The sequence below is a fragment of the Mustela erminea genome, chromosome 21, assembly GCF_009829155.1.
Source record: "Mustela erminea isolate mMusErm1 chromosome 21, mMusErm1.Pri, whole genome shotgun sequence".
Lineage (NCBI taxonomy): Eukaryota > Metazoa > Chordata > Mammalia > Carnivora > Mustelidae > Mustela > Mustela erminea.
Genome location: NC_045634.1, coordinates 26040344 through 26059672, shown reverse-complemented (window position 1 = coordinate 26059672; position 19329 = coordinate 26040344). Strand labels below are relative to the sequence as shown.

General features: G+C 43.9%; 1 protein-coding gene across 9 annotated transcripts in view; it reads left to right on the top strand.

Annotated features, from left to right (window-relative positions):
* The window catches only part of STOX2 (storkhead box 2), a 246384-nt gene extending 229004 nt beyond the window's left edge, over window positions 1-17380 (top strand). For 8 of the 9 annotated variants that reach the window (XM_032329341.1, XM_032329335.1, XM_032329337.1 and 5 more), the window contains 2 exons: window positions 3703-5950; window positions 11219-17380. In XM_032329341.1, the coding sequence (XP_032185232.1) occupies window positions 3703-5950; window positions 11219-11414 (2444 nt within the window). In that variant the 3' untranslated portion in view covers window positions 11415-17380. Of the gene's footprint in view, window positions 1-3702; window positions 5951-6169; window positions 6219-11218 lie in introns of all 9 variants that reach the window. The other variant, XM_032329336.1, reaches the window with a different exon arrangement.
* The last annotated feature ends 1949 nt before the right edge of the window (window positions 17381-19329 follow it).

Genomic DNA, 19329 nt, shown 5'->3' with positions numbered 1-19329 from the left:
TATTTCACTAAGCATAATACGCTCTAGTTCCATCCATGTCGTCACAAATGGCAAGATTTCATTTCTTTTGATGGCTGCATAGTATTCCATTGTGTATATATACCACATCTTCTTTATCCATTCATCTGTTGATGGACATCTAGGTTCTTTCCATAGTTTGGCTATTGTGAACATTGCTGCAATAAACATTCGGGTTCACGTCCCCCTTCAGATCACTACATTTGTATCTTTAGGGTAAATACCCAGTAGCTGAGCACTGATTCTTAATGGTACGTAAACATGATGACACTGGGGTTATAAGACTGTGCAGGTTCTTAAGTTTTCTATGGTCAGTGCTGGGAAGGCCTACAGTCAGCAAATTCTGTTTATAGTACAAGTTGTTTTTCTGGATTACACCTCAGCTTTCCTTTATTATAGCAGCAGAGTCAACGGGTCAATCACATTATAAATGAGCCTTACCGGGGCACCTGGGTGGCTCAGTGGGTTAAGCCTCTGCCTTCTGCTCGGGTCATGATCCTATCGTCCTGGGATCGAGTCCCGCATCGGGCTCTCTGCTCAGCAGGGAGCCTGCTTTCTCGCTCTCTCTCTGCCTGCCTTTCTGCCTACTTGTGATCTCTGCTAAATAAATAAATAAAATCTTTATAAATAAATAAATAAATAAATAAATGAGCCTTACCAGTTTTTTGGAAGAACTTACGTCTGTGACAATAGTGATCGCAAGCATGCTGCTACGTCAGATACAATTTGTTTTCTGTATGGGTTTGAAACCCACACGGCAATGCTGCCCAAGCCCAGTGGGCATCATTCTCGGGGCTGCAGTGGGCACAGTGTCTCTTCTTGGGAGTGGCAGTCTGTGTGAGTGGTGCCCCCGAACTTATTCAGCCAAAGGCCCTGATTGGGAGTAGGGCATAGAAGCTCTCTTAAGTGGCTTCTCTTAGGTGAATGTGTGTTTTATGACAACGCTCAAGAATTTCATATATAGGGTGGGGGTTGTATCACTAATTCACATGGAGTTCATTTTGTGCAGAAACTGTCATAAAATTCTTAAAAAATTGTTATTGTACCAGCCCGAAAGCCATTCGTGTAAACACCAACACACTATGTCTCTCAAGAGTAGAGCCCTAGACTAAAGGGAAACTGTACAGTGCAAAAATTAGATGATTATACTAAACAATACATCATTCAAAAGCAATGTTGCCTTTCCCACGTTGGTCACAAAGGATGCCTTCTGAAGATGGTAGCAGGGATGGATGGACGGGTCACATCATATTCATGGGACACTCTCCCAGGCCATTACTCATGTTTTCATATCCCACTTTTGTAGTTTTGGAAGGATTGTGGCAAACTGAGTTTGCCCTGCTCTTCTAGGTTGCTACATGATGTTCTCTGAAAGTAATCTGGTTTCCATGGGTCCTGCCCCAAAGTTGAGACGATTACTAGCTAATGTTTCTAGAGCCCGCACTGCATTTCAGGTAATGCTGTCCATACATTAAGCTCCTTTAAACTCAGAACTACCCTGTGAGGGTACCTGCTGTCATCCACATTCTGATGACCGTGAGCAGAGGTTCAGGTTAATTAAGTTGCCTAAGGCGGTACTTGCTGTATGCGTTTTCTAGCACAGCCTAACAAGGTATGGGGGCATAAACACCAGAAATTTATTGTCTTACAGTTCAGGAGACTAGAACTACAAAATCAAGATATCAGCGCAGTTGGCTGGTTCCTTCCGAGGTCTGTTGAGGGTAGACAGACCACACACTCCTTGGCTCATGGATGGACATCTTCAACCAATGTTTCTTCACATTGTCTTCTCTCTGTGCATGTGCTTCTGCCCACTTTCCTCTTTGTAGGAGAACATTGGTCATGCTGGAGAAGAGCCCATGCCAATGACCTCATTTTACCTTGTTTCTCTATACAAAGGCCCTGTTTCCAAGCAAGGTCCCATTCTGAGGTTTGGGGCATTAGATATAAACACAGGAAGGGTGTGGGCAGGGGAGGCTGCCTAATTCAACCACTACCATCAGCTCGTTGCAATGGAGCTGGAGTTTGAATCTAGCCACGTGGCCCTGGGCTCCAGGCTTTCGGTCTCCACATCCCATTGCCCGAACTGTTTTAGGCTGAGTCACATGTAATTGTCATTTTGTGGGTCAGACATGGTTGAACATTGGCAGTATGATTCGACCTGACCCATTTCCAAACTCTGGCATGCAGGTCAAATCAGTTAGTACTAGCACGCTCTGTGGGCCTGGCATTGAGGGATGGAGAATGCCCTAGAAATACATGAATGCTCTGTAACCTGGAAAGTTCATACTCTCTAATGAATTTGGACTCTTGATTCTGTCCTTTAAGAAAGACAAGGCATAAACACACAAAGGGCTATGCACACAAAGCCCTTTGAAAACAGTGTCAGTCCTGGTACCAGGAAGTGTCTGTCCCTTTCTTCTGGAATTTCTATACTAGTGAATATGGCATATTTGGCAGTGACCAGATGGACGTAGAGCATCTAAATTCCCACAGGTGTATTTCTTAGGGCCCTTGGGTTACGAGGTAACCTCCTTCCTACAGATTCAGTCTGAGAAGGAGAATGTTCTCACTTAAACCTGACCGACCCTGTTGTCCTTTTCAAAACCAAAGGTCATGTTTCAGAATTGGAGGGTGCATCATGAGCCATGGTCAAGTCTAATTGCCCTTTGATGTAACTTACAAAATTAAGTTTATTAAGTAAGCTTAGTCTTGAAAAATGAGTGTGTGGTGTAGCTTCCAGGGTATACACTAGACTTTGTACGTGTTCTGATTGTTTTCAAGTGCCAAGACAGCTATTTCAACTCAGTGTCCCTATTTTTTTTCTGTCAAGGAAGACTTTTTTGGTAAATGTATATTACATCATGTAAAACATTTTTCATTTTCCCCTCCTTTAAAAACACTCTGCTTTTTTTTTTTTTTAAACGATTTTATTTATTTGACAGGCAGAGATCACAAGTAGGCACAGAGGCAGGTAGAGAGACAGGAAGGAGCAGGCTCCCCGCTGAGCAGAAAGCTGTATGCGGGGCTTGATCCCAGGACCCTGGGATCATTACCTGAGCTGAAGGCAGAGGCTTAACCCACTGAGCCACCCACGTGCCCCAAAACACTCTGCCTTCGATGGCTCAGTTTAGTAAAGGTTTGTGACAAAAGTGCCAGTCTCACTGCACCTGCTTCCATCTCTCTTCCTGAGCACCTCGGGGTCCTGCTGACTTGCCATGTGAAGTACTCGGAAGCTTAGCAAAATTGGTAGGATTTTGTCTGAGTTTGGGCTGCTGTAACAAAATGCCATAGACGGTGGGGGGGCGGGGTGCTGAAGCCACAGACATTTAATTCTCAGAGTCCTGGAAGGCTAAGAGCTCTGAGATCAAGGCACCAGCAGATTTGGTGTCTGGTGAGGACCGTTTTGCTGGCTTGAAGACATGGCAAGAGGAGGGGGCTCTCGCTTCTTTCTCTTCTTACGAGGGCACATCCCGAGGGCCTCGCCCTCAGGAGCCCATCTAAGCCTAGTGACCTTCCAAAGGCCCTACCTCCTGGTACCCTTACATCAGCGATCAGGATTCACACGCAGGAATATTGGGGGTGGGGGTCCAAACATTCAGTTCATAGCAGATTCGGAAAAAATCAGGAAGCAGCTGCAGGTTCCCTCTATGTTCTCAAGAGTCTCTATTCCTTTGGTTTCAGGTGTTCCCACCCCAAGTCAAGAAATTCTACGGCACACGTTGAACACGCTGGTGCGGGAGCGGAAGATCTACCCCACTCCAGATGGCTATTTCATCGTGACCCCACAGACTTATTTCATTACTCCCTCTCTCATAAGAACTAACAGTAAATGGTACCATTTGGACGAGAGGATACCTGACAGGTCTCAGTGTACCTCTCCGCAACCGGGAACCATAACGCCCTCTGCCTCAGGCTGCGTCAGGGAAAGAACGTTACCCAGAAACCACTGCGACTCTTGCCACTGCTGCAGAGAAGACATGCACAGCATGCTTGCTTCCACTCTGCAGAGGAAACCCGCCAAGGACTGCAAAGACCCCTACTGCCCTCCCTCCCTATGCCAGGTGCCACCCACTGAAAAGAGCAAAAGTACTGTAAACTTTTCTTATAAGACAGAAACTCTCTCAAAACCTAAAGATGGGGAAAAGCAGTCCAAAAAATTCGGGCTCAAATTATTCCGGCTGAGTTTTAAAAAAGATAAGACCAAACAACTAGCCAATTTCTCAGCCCAGTTTCCTCCTGAGGAGTGGCCCCTGCGAGACGAAGACACACCAACTACTATCCCCAGGGAAGTGGAAATGGAGATCATTAGGCGCATTAACCCGGACTTGACCGTGGAAAATGTCATGAGGCACACTGCACTAATGAAGAAACTAGAAGAAGAAAAAGCGCATAGGAGTAAAGCTGGGTCCTCTGCCCATCACAGTGGAAGAAGTAAAAAGAGTAGGACTCATCGCAAGTCCCATGGAAAATCTCGGTCACACAGCAAGACCCGAGTGTCTAAAGGAGACCCTTCGGATGGTTCTCATCTGGATCTCCCAGGTGACAGAGAGTATGACTTTTGTGATCCTCTTACCAGGGCACCCAGGGAGGGCTGCTTCATCATTGAACACAAAGGAGATAACTTCATCATGCATAGCAACACGAACGTGATCGAGTCTCATTTCCCCATGACCCCAGAATGGGATGTGTCTGGGGAATTGGCCAAAAGGAGAACTGAGATGCCTTTTCCTGAACCTTCCAGGGGAAGCTCCCACTCAAAAGTGCACCGAAGTCACAGCCATACCCAGGACCGAAGGTCCAGGAATGAGAGATCCAGCAAAGCCAAGGAGAGATCCAGGTCGATGGATAACTCAAAGGGCCCTCTGGGTGCTTCTTCTCTAGGAACACCCGAAGACCTGGCTGAAGGCTGTAGCCAAGATGACCAAACCCCCAGCCAGTCCTACATTGATGACAGTACTTTAAGGCCTGCACAAACAATTGGTCATCAAAGGGCTCACGTTTCATCCACGAGCTATAAAGAGGTGTGTATTCCAGAAATAGTCGGTGGCAGCAAGGAGCCTTCCAGTGCTTGTAGCCTTCTGGAGCCGGGCAAACCCCCTGAGAGTTTGCCATCCTGTCCCACAAAAACAGCTACAGATGACTATTTCCAGTGCAACACCTCCAGTGAGACGGTCCTCACGGCGCCGTCACCTCTGGGAAAGAACAAAGAGGATCATGACACTCTAACTCTGGCGGAAGGGGTGAAAAAGCTGCCTCTGCCTGACAGGCAGGCCCCACATTCTTCTAGAGAGCCTGTAGGGCACAAGGAGGAGTCACCAAAAGGGCCAGGTGGGGGCCCAGCCGCTTCGGGCACAGGGGCAGAAGGGATGGCCAATGGACGCCTCGTCCAGCACCACAGCGCTGAGCCCAGCAGCCTGGACAAGAGGAAAGAGATATTCAGCAAAGACACATTGTTCAAACCTCTTCACAGCACCTTGTCTGTCAACAGCTATCACAAATCGAGCCTGTCCCTCCTCAAATCTCTCCCGAAGACCCCTGCCGACACACTGCCAGGCCGATGCGAGAAACTGGAGCCGTCGCTGGGAACCTCAGTGGCACCAGCGATGCCCGGTTCCCAGCGTCAGCAGGAGTCGGGGGGGAACCAGGAAGCCTCTTTTGACTATTACAACGTCTCCGACGATGATGACTCTGAGGAAGGGGCCAACAAAAACACGGAAGAGGAAAAAAACAGAGATGATGTAGGCACCATGCAGTGGCTCCTTGAGAGGGAGAAGGAAAGAGACTTGCAGAGGAAGTTTGAGAAGAACCTCACCCTCCTGGCCCCAAAAGAAACCGACAGCAGCAGCAACCAGAGAGCCACACATTCGGCACGCCTCGACAGCATGGACAGCAGCAGCATCACTGTGGACAGTGGATTCAACTCCCCACGGTAGGGAGAAACATCGCTGCTTGCGTACACACGCGCGCACACACACACACACACACACACACACACACGTGTGTGCATACACGCACACACCCACCAGGGCCCGGGGCTTTATATAAATAACTTGAAAAGCTTCCCATGTTACTGTTTTAATTCTGTGAATGCGGGTTAAGGGTTGTGTGAGTTGCGCTGTTAACAACCTGTTTCTGACTTCTTTTTCAGGAATTGAAACAAATGTTTCTGCAGCTGTAGAGATCACCAATCTGGACTGGTGGGTTGGCTCCCTCCCTCAAATTGGCATCAGGCCAATATAACTAGGACAGACATTTTCCAGGATTTTTCTTCTATGTTTCTGTTAGCACTGTGCAGATAAAAGAAGGGTTTTTGTTTGTTTGTTTGTTTGTTTGTTTGTTTAATCTTAGTAATTTCTTGAGTAGAATGAGTGGTCAGTAGTCACCTGGGGTTTGGGTAGGTCTTGGGTATAAACCTCTTGGCTCAAGGAGAGGGTCCTCCTAGTGGGAGGAGCAGATCTCAGCACCTTCCTGGGGGAGCTAGATGCTAGTTGCCCTTTTAATCCCGACCCTGTGTGCTCCCTCCCCCACCTGCTCATACACTTCACGTCCACAGAGAAATGGAGTCTTGTGTCTTTCATAGAACAGTGAGGAGCCTCTGTTCCCTTAGATCAGAGTGTGTGCCCACACTTTTCTCTCTCCTCCTGCAGCATTGATACAGACCATTAAGGCCCTCTAATCATAGCTGGTAATTCAGAGAGGATTAACAGAGTGCACGCTATGCCTAACAGCCATGTCCGGCGTGCTGAAGTGGTTCAGGGGTTAAGAAAGCAAAAGAGAGTCTATGCAACTTCCTTTTATTTCCTCCTTAACTCTTCCTTCTCCTCCAAGGGTAACTTGGGACCTAATTCTCCTTCTAAATTCTACTCCAGATTGGTGACTCTGAGATGCAGAAATACTACTAAGAGGTGGACATTTCTCATTAGCTGTGATTCCCAAGATTCTGCGATACTGATCATTTTAACGAGTACTCAGATACGATGATGAACTTCATTTATTTTAATTATTAAGAATGAAACTTAGTTCTGTTGTGATCATTTCACTTGATCTCTAGATAATTTGGGGACAGCACATCCCCAGATCAGAATTGGGAATTTCTAATCGGCCCCATATTTGGCCTTTGTTATTTCTTAAAGGGCTAGTTTTTATTATGATGAGGATTATTTTTGCCATGTAATCTTTTTATCTAAGTTAACACGTGTGTGGAATTCTAGTGTCCAAACAAACCAGAGATAGTGCTCTGCTTAAAGTGGGTGTGAGCCCAGGAGCCCCAAGTCTCCTCCGCCTTTCCCTCATAGAGCCCTAACTGACCTCAGGGAGCCATGGCCCTCCATCCAAAAACGACTGGCCTATCGAGTGACTTTTCTACAAAATAACTTACACTAAATATATTTTTTTAAATCCTCAATCAAATTTTAATTTATTTACCAATTATTTTATATCTCCTTTTCTTTCTATTTCCCTCTTCTGCTCTTTTTTTTTCCTCTTGAATTTCTAACAGCGGCTACCAGGGAGGCATAATCAAAGGTCTGTAATTGACAGTAGAAGTTCAAAACCATGGCTTATGGAAGGTGTGGTTTATCTGCCTGTACCTTATGTTCACCTGTTTTTTACTATGTAGACTCTGCCTCCCTCGTGCTTTACACACTGGCTTCTGAACTTGCGTGGTACCCCTTGGCCCCAGCACCACCACAGAGGGCAGACTGCTGTGCTCCAGACATAACTGCTACAGAGACATTGAGAGTAGTTTAATGGGTTCAAACTCAACAGCCTACCACCACAGAATATTGAAAGGTTTTTTGGTTTGTTTGGGGGCAAATAAATACTCATGAGATCATTGAACCAGTCTTGCCACAGAATGTATTGTTTTATCTCTAAATTCGGGGGGCAGAATATAGAACTTGTGAACGGCATTATTTCTGGAGTTTATTTTCATTTAAGTTAAATGCTTTGTCACGGTAAGAGATACGATGGTTCTGAGGGGACAACTTTCTCCCACTTAGCTACATGTCTCTCCACTACTGTTAGGTAGAATTTTCTCCGTAGGAATACATAGATGGCCCATAAATTTCATGCAGTTAGATAATCTACAGAATAATTCCTAATTTTGCCTCTTTTGCATTTAATATCCTGTGGTTAGAAAGTAGGTCACAACCATTTTAAACCGTATTTTCGGCACACCTCAGTTAATCGACTAAGTTGTTTTCTGATGCATGATCGTGGTCTGTGGAGGAGAATATTTGAGTTCTAGGGAGTTTTATTCTCCAGCAGGAGGAGGATTTTAGCCAAGTAGCATTATCAGGCTGGTACGTCTCCAGTGCCGTGACATACAGAAACTTTAAGTGGGTCATTTATTTGAGTCTTTTAGTACCTCCTCCACTGAGCAACTAAGATCCAATAACAACAACAAAGACCAAGAAAGGTGATCCCCACACTCCGAGCTTTCCATGCTAGCTCAGAAGTCGTGTTCAGCCACATTCCCAAAATTCTTCAGTCCCTTTTGTTGGGACTGCAAGGGTTTTTAGATGGAAACAAGGTAGAAGCTTCAATTCTGCTCTGAGATCGGATATTGAACATGAAAACTCTTGACCTAAAAAACCTGCGACTCCAAATCTGAGGCCAAAAACAGGCTGACAAACAGTGTGAAAATCCGAGGGTGCAGAGCGGCCAGGGACGTGCCCGCTTTATAGGGTGTGAGCATGCGCTGTCGGAGCGCGGGGCGAGGGAGGTGCGGGCATCCAGGAGGAGCCCCATACCTGATCTGTTCACGTCTGCTTCTAATATCCTGTCCTTTTATTCCATGGGGTTTCTTTTCCAACAAAGATCAAGAACTTTTAAATGGGAGGACTATTTCTACTGCTAATGTTCTATCTCCATTAGCTTTTTCATCACACCCAGAGCCCTCATTAGGAGCGTGGCACCCTGCCCTCATTATTACAGCAGTAACGAAATATATACCGTTTGGAGAAACTGGAGTGCTGTATCTATTCATCACTATGAATGACTCTGCCCAGAGGTGGTCAGAGGCATCTTCGAGCACAGACAGCTCCCAGCTTAGATGGTCTTTAGCAGTGATGTGTGTGCACAGTGCCTGGTCCAGTGCCTGGCATACAGCGGGTGCCTGATGAGTGCAAACCCTGCCTAGAAAGCTGATTTCAAAGGCTTAAGCGGGTTTAAGGGCCTTTGGGCCTTAAAATGCATTTTTCCATAGAAAAGGGGTCACCAGTAACCAAGGCATTCTGAAACCAAGTCATAGTAGCTGCTTCATTCATTAGATGCCAGATGTACAATTGAAATAATTATAATGTATCTAGCTTTTTAGCATACAGTTTCATCGACGCTTACTTCTTCACAGTCACTCTGTGAGTAGGTTAATCCCCTAACCCTCCTCATTTTAGAGATGGGGAAATCGAATACTATAAAAAGTTACTCTCACAGTTAAGAGTGAAACTGAAGGAACGTGTCACAATATCTTTGGGGTTCTACGTGTTGATAGCCTTCTTCCTTCCTCCGCCGGACCCTAGGCCTCAGCAAAGGTGCTGGCAAGCCCCTGATGAATTTTCTTAGGGAAAGGGTAAGGCAGGTAAGTAGGTGAGTCTAACACTTAACATCGCTTTAGTGGTAATGTTCTGGGGTATTCTGTAGGTATGCTCAGATCTACCGTAAGCACAATGAAAGAACTTGACTTATTTCTGTAAACATATTAGCCTTCTGGAGGTGCCCTTTGCAGTCAAGAAAGATCCAGTTGTCTTTTTGGTAGTTGATGACGAAAATTCTTTTAAACAGCTACCCCTTGGCACACTCAAGGCCACAAGGGTTAGGATGAAATAATCCACTATCTAGGAAGTGCCACCAAACACAGTACAAGCATCCCCTGCTTTCTGAAACTTTGTGTTAACAACCCTTCACTTTTACGAAAGACCCTATGTTAGTAACAGCTTTCTTCGTGAAAGCAAAAATCTTCAGATTTCTTACACTCAGCAAAAAGAGGTACTAACGTGGGTCTTCTGTAGCAGCGAAGGGCATTAATGGAGAGCGTTTGGAAAGCACGTGTAAACCCTTCCTGACGTTTAGGCTTACAGAAGATTTCATATGAACACCCTGCACTCCGATAGTGGGAAAAAAATCTATGCGGGGTTCAGACAAAATGGCTGTTAATTTAGTGTGGGAATGACGGAGAGGTGGTGAGGATGTCCGTTGAAGCAGTCTGACCTGCCGACTAGTTTCAGCAGGCTGAAATCAGCAACGGGGGTTTGGGGGGCAACTATCATAGAGTATTTTCTAAACTCTGAATCTGCCCAGTCGGGTGAATGGATGTTTTGAGCATCCTTGTGGTTTCTTCAGTATCTTTGTAAACTTAAGTTTCTTATTCCTATTTGAGGACTTTGAATATAGAACCTGTCCAGTTCCTATCCATCAGGCTAAGTAACCTTATTTCTGCTATTGCCCTACACATTTAAAATGTTAATGTTCTGAATCAAGATTCAAGAAGTTCTAACTTTAAAAATTAGAAGAGAAGTAGAAATACCTTTAAATCACCTCTGTCCATAAGAAGCCTTGAAAAATAAAATATTGCTACCAATGTAAACTTCACAAATGAATGGGGGAAATCTAAGATTCCTGATCTGGAAATACAATGTATTTCCGTGAAAGTGTTAACATTTGAAACAGAGGCGTGAAGTGTTTTAAGAAGAATTTTATTCCCATCAGAGTGCCAAATTAGCTAATGGTATGCCTTGAAGTCCACCAAAGTCAAAATCTGCTAATCAGGAATGAAAACAGAATCATTAGGGGCAAAATTGAGTTTATTCATTTATTCAGTGAATTTCCAGCCTGAAATGCAATCATCGCATATGTGTACTTAAGAGGATTCTTTTCTAAAATGAACGCGATAGCGATTGATCCCATCGAATTTGGAAGCGGTTTCCTTGAATGGGGAAGGAAGGGGGAAACATTTAAGGTGCACTTAGCTGGATGAAAACCCGTTATTCAGGGTGCCGTGGATTTTAACGTGTTTGAGAGTTTCTGGAGCCCACACTGGACGAGCATATGTGAATAATCAGTGGGAGACGGTGTATATATGACATCATGAGCCAACAGAGGAAATCCATTAACCACATCATTTGCTCTTCCTCTGGGGCTCAAGAGATAATTATTTATGTTGAAAACAAAACAAAACAAACCCTTTTTACTCTTTTAGCACTCGGGAGAGCCTGGCTTCCAACACGTCCAGCATTGTTGAAAGTAACCGGCGTCAGAACGCTACCTTGAGCCCAGTCCACGGCGGAGCTGGCCCGGCCTTCAACTTCCGAGCGAGCACGGACCCCGCGACCAACGAAGCAGAGAAATTACAGAAACCTTCCAACTGCTTGCAAGCTTCTGTTACTAGTGTGTGACAGTCGTACTGTCTCCAATCTCCTGTCTCATTCGATACAGCCAAGTTTACGACACTGGGACTGATGTTTACATCTGGGGAAAGACAAGCATCTCGACCACAGTTTTTGTGTTTACTTAAACTGTGCTGCTAAGTAGGCTAGGGCAAAAAAAAAAAAAACAAAAAACAAAAAAACAAACAAAAATCTTTATTTCAGAGTATTGCTTTTCACATTTATGGCTCTGTAGCAACCGAATAGCAGTAGGGGTGATATGTATACGTTTGTTTCACTACTTGTAACTGAGCACACATAGGAAAGTCTAGACACTGTAAGTGTGGTATGCATTACAATGTCATGAAGTTGCCAATTCCATTTTTAAATGCCACAGATGCGCGTTGCTCCCAGTCTGTGGCTGGAGGGTGCCACGGAACTGATCCTTGACACTTCCCAAACACAAACAAACAAAAAAGGACAAAAAAAGCGTAAGCCACCACAACATGTCCAAGGCCAGGGTCCAGCTTGAGGAAGATCAATGTCAAACTGACCGGAAGGGACCCCAGCCCTTTGTGTGTGAATTGTTTATGCACCCGTCATTTTTCACTGTGAGTTTTCATGACACAGTTTTTTGCAGGAGCCCGTGGAAGTGTGTCAGAAGGGGTCGTGATCGAAATTCTGGGAGTGTTTGTTTTTTTTTCAGGATTTTGTTTTTAAGTGAAACAGATGCTTGTCTGATTTTTAACCTTCCATAATCACGAACAGGAATATAGGCCTTTGATTCTGAAGTGGGTGAAGGAAGGGGGTCCCCAGCCTGGCTGGGGCACGGCACTGAGGGACGGAAGCAGGGAAATGTGGGCTCTCTAATGCTGTCAGTCAAATATTTAAGGAAGATAATTTCCTCCTTGTGATCCTTATGATGATCCTATCTTACTATAATAGATACAATGATTAGTTTGTTTAAAAGCAAAATGTTCTTTGTGATACAAATGAAGAGTATGGCCTGGGGATGTTATTCTTTCTAATGGAAGGACATTAATCTATTTTATGTAGTTTTAAATAGAATGCCTAAATTAGGCTATGGGAGATCATTTTTAGTGGTTATAGGAAAGAGCAAAGTTAGGGAGAGTTGAACTTCAGGCCTTTTATTCCTGGAAAGATATCTATAGAGAAAACTTTAAAATAATTTTTGATTAGAAATTTACATGTGCCCATGTAATTACCAACAGAATGTGCTCATTCTGCAAGTATGGTATAATCCGAACTTGTACTCCCCTAAAATTTATCAGAGTAACAATTATGCATACATGAACTATGCCAGAGTAATGTTTACAGATACTTTGTAACCAATTTCAGGAGGCATTTTTTAGGTGGATGTATAGTTCCTAGCCCAACTTATTTCAAAATGGTTTGTTAACACGTTGCTTTGGTTTACAATGTCTTGTTGAATACAAAGAAGACTCACTCAACAGCATAGGGATTACCAATAACCTTGAGCTTCAACTTTACAGAAAAGAGACATTTCAAAACTCCCCATTTTATTCTATGAGAACAATGGACTCAATGTATCGATAATGACAAATTATTTGCAGAAGGGTTGCATATGACACAAGTAAATGGTCTGACCAAAAGTTTAGTTCAGTAGCATGTGCTGTTTGGAGCCATATAATGAAATATATATCCAAAAATAAATCTAAATTCTTTCCACCTCAGACTACGGTAATTGGCAAAAAATGTGTGCAACATTTCTGCTTCAGTACAGGTTTAATCACTAGGGATCTGTTTAAAGAATGCACTCCGGCACATAATTGGACCTATTCTTGAAGCATGTGGATAGTCTCTCATGCTTTTTCAGATATTTGGAAGTCGCATTAGGTCAAACTGGACTCCTCAAGTTTAGTCTAGATTCCTTTTTTTGTGCTTAGAATGAAACGTAAGCACATTTCTCGGTAAACCCCCATCCCACTAAAATGCTTTAAGTCAGTTGGCTTTCACTCTCATGCCTTATTTCCTCCAAGGCATGTCCCGATTGCCCAGAAATGCACTATTTGTCTCATTGCTTAAATATGTCCAGGAGGAATGATAATGTAACTAATAGACTACACACACAGTCTGTTTCCCTGGGGAGTTATATACCATACGGTTACCAAATTCTCCTGTCTAAATTCCTTTTTTTCCAAAAAACCTGCTCTCGAGTGTCGAATCGTACCATCAGTTCATAAATAACATAACCATTGAAACAATACATCAGCCTCTCGTTGATCCTCTGAAAGTAGCCATTACAGTAATCAAACGTAGCGTGGACCGGAAAGGAAAGCATTACCTTTAAGAGAAGCTTTAAAATAGGAATTTATCAGTATTCCACAAGAAATAGGTTTACAGAAGACATGATGCAAATAAAACGTGTATACCATTCGCCCGATGCTATGGGGTACGTGATTTCAAAAACAACGATGATGACTCCCTTAGACCCGGAGCCATTAGCGTAGAAAAGATGGGCTTTAAAGATGTTACGGTGTAAGCAGACGTTCCGTGTGGAAGTGTCCCCGTCTGCATTTAATGAGGAGTTCTGGATGGGGGAGGCGTGGCGGCAGGAAGCGTTGTTACAGATGTGACCCGAGACGGTCCTCCGGACGGCGGGCGAGCTTCTCAGTGGTCAAACCCTCAGCCCACGCCAAGCTTTGCCAACATCCTTGTCCTCCCCTGAACTGATAGAGCTTTGTGTGACATGGCTGCTGATCTAGTCTTCACTTAGAGTTTATCAGCTGAAAGGTTTACAGAACTGAGTCTGCTTGAATCTCTGTGTAGCGTTCAACTCTAAAGGGTCAACCCGTCTGTCGGCATTTTGCACACTTATGTATTATTATGATGCAGCATATTACTTTATGGCAATTTTTATTTTTTACATATAACTACCTCCATAAATTTGATGAAACGGCAGCAGTGTGTTTAAAGTGTATTGTTCAGAAAAGCAAAGTTGAAAACCTCCGTAGACATGAGGCCATGGCGTTCCGTGTGTGTGTCAGTGACTGCCCCTGTAGACTCGTGACTTCTTCATGGCCGTGGTTTGGTTTTACGGCATTATTGCGCTTTCAGATGTAAACCTGTCTCTCCTCTCTTTCCCACGAAAGCACACTTGATTTTGTTACCAACGAAAGGAAGTTGGAATCTCTGGTCTTTTCCCACCGCCCCACCCCCACCACACTCCTGCTAAGAGTTCTCCCCCGGGGGAAGAGCCGAGCCGATCGGTAAACATAATTTAGCAAGCTCTTTAGTCCTGTCAGAATCGGATGTGGAAATTCTAGGTTTTCAGTAACTGAAGACACACAACAAATTTGGACTGTGTCGGCTTTGAAGTACTTTGGGCCTCTCTGCCTTCACTCACATGCTAGCATCCCGAGCCCAAACGTCATCTTAATTAAAAGAGCTGTGTTCCGTTAAATACTTTGTATTCCATTTTATATATTTTTGCACATCTCAGGGGACCTCAATGAGCATATGAAAAGGGGGGGTGCCATCAAATAGAGAAGACAGCTAGAGGAGCTGAATGGGGACCAAACAAGATAAAAATACCAAATTAGTGCTTCTCTGATGTTGTGAAGTCCAAGTTCAGGAGGCATAAGTTCAAGGTTAATCTGGACTAACAATGGTCTGAACACCAGCTGTTCCCAAGTCTCCCTTTCTCAGAGCCCAACCAGCGGTTCGAGGATGTAAATTCAAATTCTATCGCAACCGCCAGGGGGAGGAAAAACCTGTTGGATGAAAAGGAAAGCATTGTGTGTTTTTTTGTTTGGTTTGGTTTGGTTTGGTTTTAGGTTGGCACAGCTTTGTAAAATCCTACCCAGAATAAACCACTTATCGCCACCAAGTGTACTTGAAAATAAAGTTTTTAACCTAAATTATAGGCGTATAGCTCACAATAGTGAACCTATTTTGAAAAGTCTCGCCATTTATAACATGGGCAGTATTTTGAGCTTGATGAAAAGCCAACAACAAGCGATCATGACTTCGCCAGTTCATTTTGGGATTGCAAAGTGCTTCCAAAGCATTCAGACTGACAGTTAACTAAGCAGGTCCTATTTGTAATACCCATACTTGAAATGGAGAGAGAGAAGGAGGGACCTCAGATTACCCAGAAATTTCCGTGGCAGCTACCAGTGATCTGTTTTCTATCTGTTTGATAGACCCTTATGAGAAATCACTAAATACAATGCTATTTTTCTGATGTGTGCTAATAAAGTAAAAGAAAACAAATAACAACTGTACACTCTTGTCCATTTTCATTCAAACAGTTCAGGGTGTTTGGAATTTTGCAAAACCCACCCAAATGCTGTTGCGGTCAGAGGCAGGTCCTAGACGGACACCCTCGTTTACAGTTTCCTATTGGGCTTTGGTAATTCCTGTGCGAAATACCATCCTTCAGGAACATGACTGCTCTGGGCAGTGGAAAGGTGCTGAAACAGGAAATGTAATTTAAAAAGTTTATCAAGTACTCTTGACTGTGCTACTTGAGCACACTACAATATATTGAGTCGTACCCGGAAGAATCTGGATTTCCAAGGGAGCCGACCTAGTTCTCAGTGTTTCCTCAAAGTCGGGGATACCAGATCCTTGCTGAGGACCTTCTCCATTGCCACAGGCCAGTCACAGAACCAGCTAACAGCACGCTGTCCCTCAGACGACAGAGTCCCAAGCAGAAGTGATCCTGTCCACTCATTTCCCCCACCTCCCATCCCCCGCCTACCCAACCCCCCACCCCAGCCACCACCCTGCCCATTCTCTTCTGTTAGCAAGCCAGGTGTCTACACGTGTTTAGGGCCTGGGGAAGCTAGAACACAGGAAGAACGGATCCAAAAGCATGGAGAACCTTGTTTTGCTTGGGGTTAGTAAAATATAGGCAGGAAGGAGATTACCATCGGTCTGATCTTTGCCAAGTTAGATTAAAGAATCAGCCGTCACTCTGTCATTCTCTCAGAAGGTTTTACAGAATGAAGGATACATCCAGTATTTTCCCATAGATTTTCATTTGGAGACATTTCATAAATTATATATGCGAAAAAACTTCATGATGTAATTTCCTGGAGTGTTTGAAATAGGCTTGGCATCTCCCCGATTGAGTTCGCCTCTGCATCTTTTGCAGCAGCAGCCCAGATAGAGATCCCCGGTGATCGACCCTCTAACACATAATCCTGTGTTTTCACAGTTGTTCCATGACTTACAGTTGCTGATTGGCAGGGTTGAGAATTCTATAAGGCTCAAGGGGGACTAAACCTTGTGATTGTATATTATCAGTTCTAGGGCTTCAACTGCTCATTGTTGGCTTCCAATGAGAACACACACACACCCTGCCAAGGAGGGAAGGGGAGCTCCACAAGTGAGGCAGCAAATGTAAGGCTAGATGGTTGGCTGGTCCATGCACAGCTGCCTACCCCCCTGACCAAAGGCTGACCTTGGCATCCCAGTTCCTTTGCTCCCACCCAGAAGAGGTACCAAATCTGAGATCTGAGAGCTCCTTTAGTATCAGTCCTCTGCAGTTACGGGAAATTCACGAAGTCTGCACTCAGCAGCTCCTTGCCCACCTGTCTTCCCAGGTCCCTACTCCCTGCCTCTGTCCCACTCTCCCACCTAGACACTGATCCACCGCCACGGTTTCCACCGTGGAAGGGCAAAACAGTGTGTGGTATCGTGCACACGTGATGGGTGAGGACTAGAGCTGCCCTCCGGTCACCTTCATGTAAGTATTGACAGCTACAAGTTAAGGTCCTTAGAGTAGTTGACATAGACACTACTTTCTAGAAGAGAATTACATTTCAACCGTTAAGTTTAAAGGGATCATAATTCTGCAGGTATCTTTCTCCGAGTGACTGAATGTGACTATTGCATTGGGGTAAATGAATTAAGACGTGCAAGTGGGATTTACTGTATGTTAGAAAGGAGTTTTGCAGCCAAGACTGCCTTGAATAAAATGTGTTTGCACTGAAAAAAAAAAAAAACAAAACAAAACTTTAAATTACTTGGTCTCTGGTTGCTGTAAAGGTCATCCAAGATGGATGTTCTGTTTATATTGTATAGTATTTCATATGAAATAATTACAGTTCATGAAATGTCTTCCCTAATGTTACTGATTTACGACAGCACATTTGTAACATGGTTTTTATCGTGTCGGTGTGCCATATTGTAAATGATGATGGCTTGTCATGCTTAGTATAATAACTTAAGAGGAAAAAAAGCACAGGGATTTTTGTAAGTCTATATTTGAAAGTCCCTCCATATGGTAATATTGTGTTCATGTTGTTTATGTAGTGTTGTGTGAAATATCCATTTTGGATTGTGTTACTTTTTAAGATATTAAATAACATTTGGTTATATGTCTAAGTGGATTTTTTTGGTATTTGGTATTTGGTACAAAAGTACTTCAGGTGAGACTGATTCATTTCTCTCAATAGGGAGTTTATAACGAATTTTTTTATTATACAATCTTTGTTATTAGAGCTTTTGAATTAAAACAACTGAAAAGGGAAATACCTGATCAGAAATCTTTTTCCAGAAATATTGAAAAAGCCACAGTTTTTTTTTTTTTTTTTTTTTGCTAGCTATTCAAATTTTGCAGAGTCAGGCTTAGGGATGCCCAGAATTGTGTTTTCTGTGAAATCAGAAAGCAGTGGGGTTGGTCTGTTTTGTTAGCCCTCAAATCACAACTTCTACACCCAAAATAAATGTGATCCCCTTTCCAGGGAACACCCGGGGGCTAGCCACATATTCCCAAGTAGGAAATTCCTCCCCTCCATGTCTCACCACCTCCAGAATCTATCAGATACTCTCTGGGCTATCCTTCCCACTAGCAAATCTTTGTCCTTGGAGAATGAGCTCCCTTTTTTCAAAGCAAACGATGAAGCTAGAAAACAGCATTATTAGTCAAAAACAATAGGAAGCTGTAAGGTTGAGCCTGATTTTCTTGGAAAGGTAACCCCCAGAGCAGACCTCTGACGGCAGCGTCCTCTGCATAAGCATGGACTACCCAAGGGGACCGCTTCGAAGGACAAATCCGACTTCCGTTGTGTATGTTTGTCTATAGATATTTTAAACTATCTCAACTCAGACATGTCTTCTTATAAGCCTGAAGTTCGGGAGAACAAGAATCCTGGAAGACTCTGTGGGTTTTACACTAGGACCAGAAGCTACTGTGCTGAAAGCTGGGTAACTGTATGTTCCCTTCAGAGCGAGCCAGTGAGTGGGACACATGGAGGAAATGTGGTGACTCTGCTAAGAAGATGGAAAGCAGGATTCTGACTCCTTTGAGAGAATGGTCACAGTTCATAAAAATCTTTTCTTTCCAAAGGAAATGGTATGGTTTTAACTCATTTCTAAGTGTTTAGAGTGGTGGTTTTTTTTTTTTTTTTCCTCCATAAAGAAAAGCCAAGCAGAGCGCCTTCTGCCCTGTTACAGCTGTGAAATCGAGAGCCACTGAATAATAAAAAGAAGGTATTCACCTGACTTTAATAATTTATTTAACTATGAAATCATATCCCTACTGTGGGAATACTTGGATTTCACGATATTCCCCCTGTTTGGGCCCGGTGGCTCCAGACTTTTCCTGTAAAGCAAACAGTTAATCATGTAACACATGGAATAAGTGTGTGTGATGGATATTTACAGAGAACTCTGCGTCGGACGGCAATTGCAAGGGAAATGGAGGCACCTGCCCTCCAGATAGGCTGAGCAGGGTTTCCTGGTGAATCTTCTTCAAAGAACTGCTTGGAAGATGGATATAGAGAGTTAGTGGCAGATGCCATAGGTTTGGTAAGAGAGGTGAGGTCAGAGATGCCAATTTCGAATTCGAGGGACAAAACCGAACTGCCGATGTTCGACGGTTGGTGAATTCTTCCCTCCCCAGATCTAGGACTCTGGGGCTAGTAACTGTGGGTAGGCGGAGGGAAGGTCC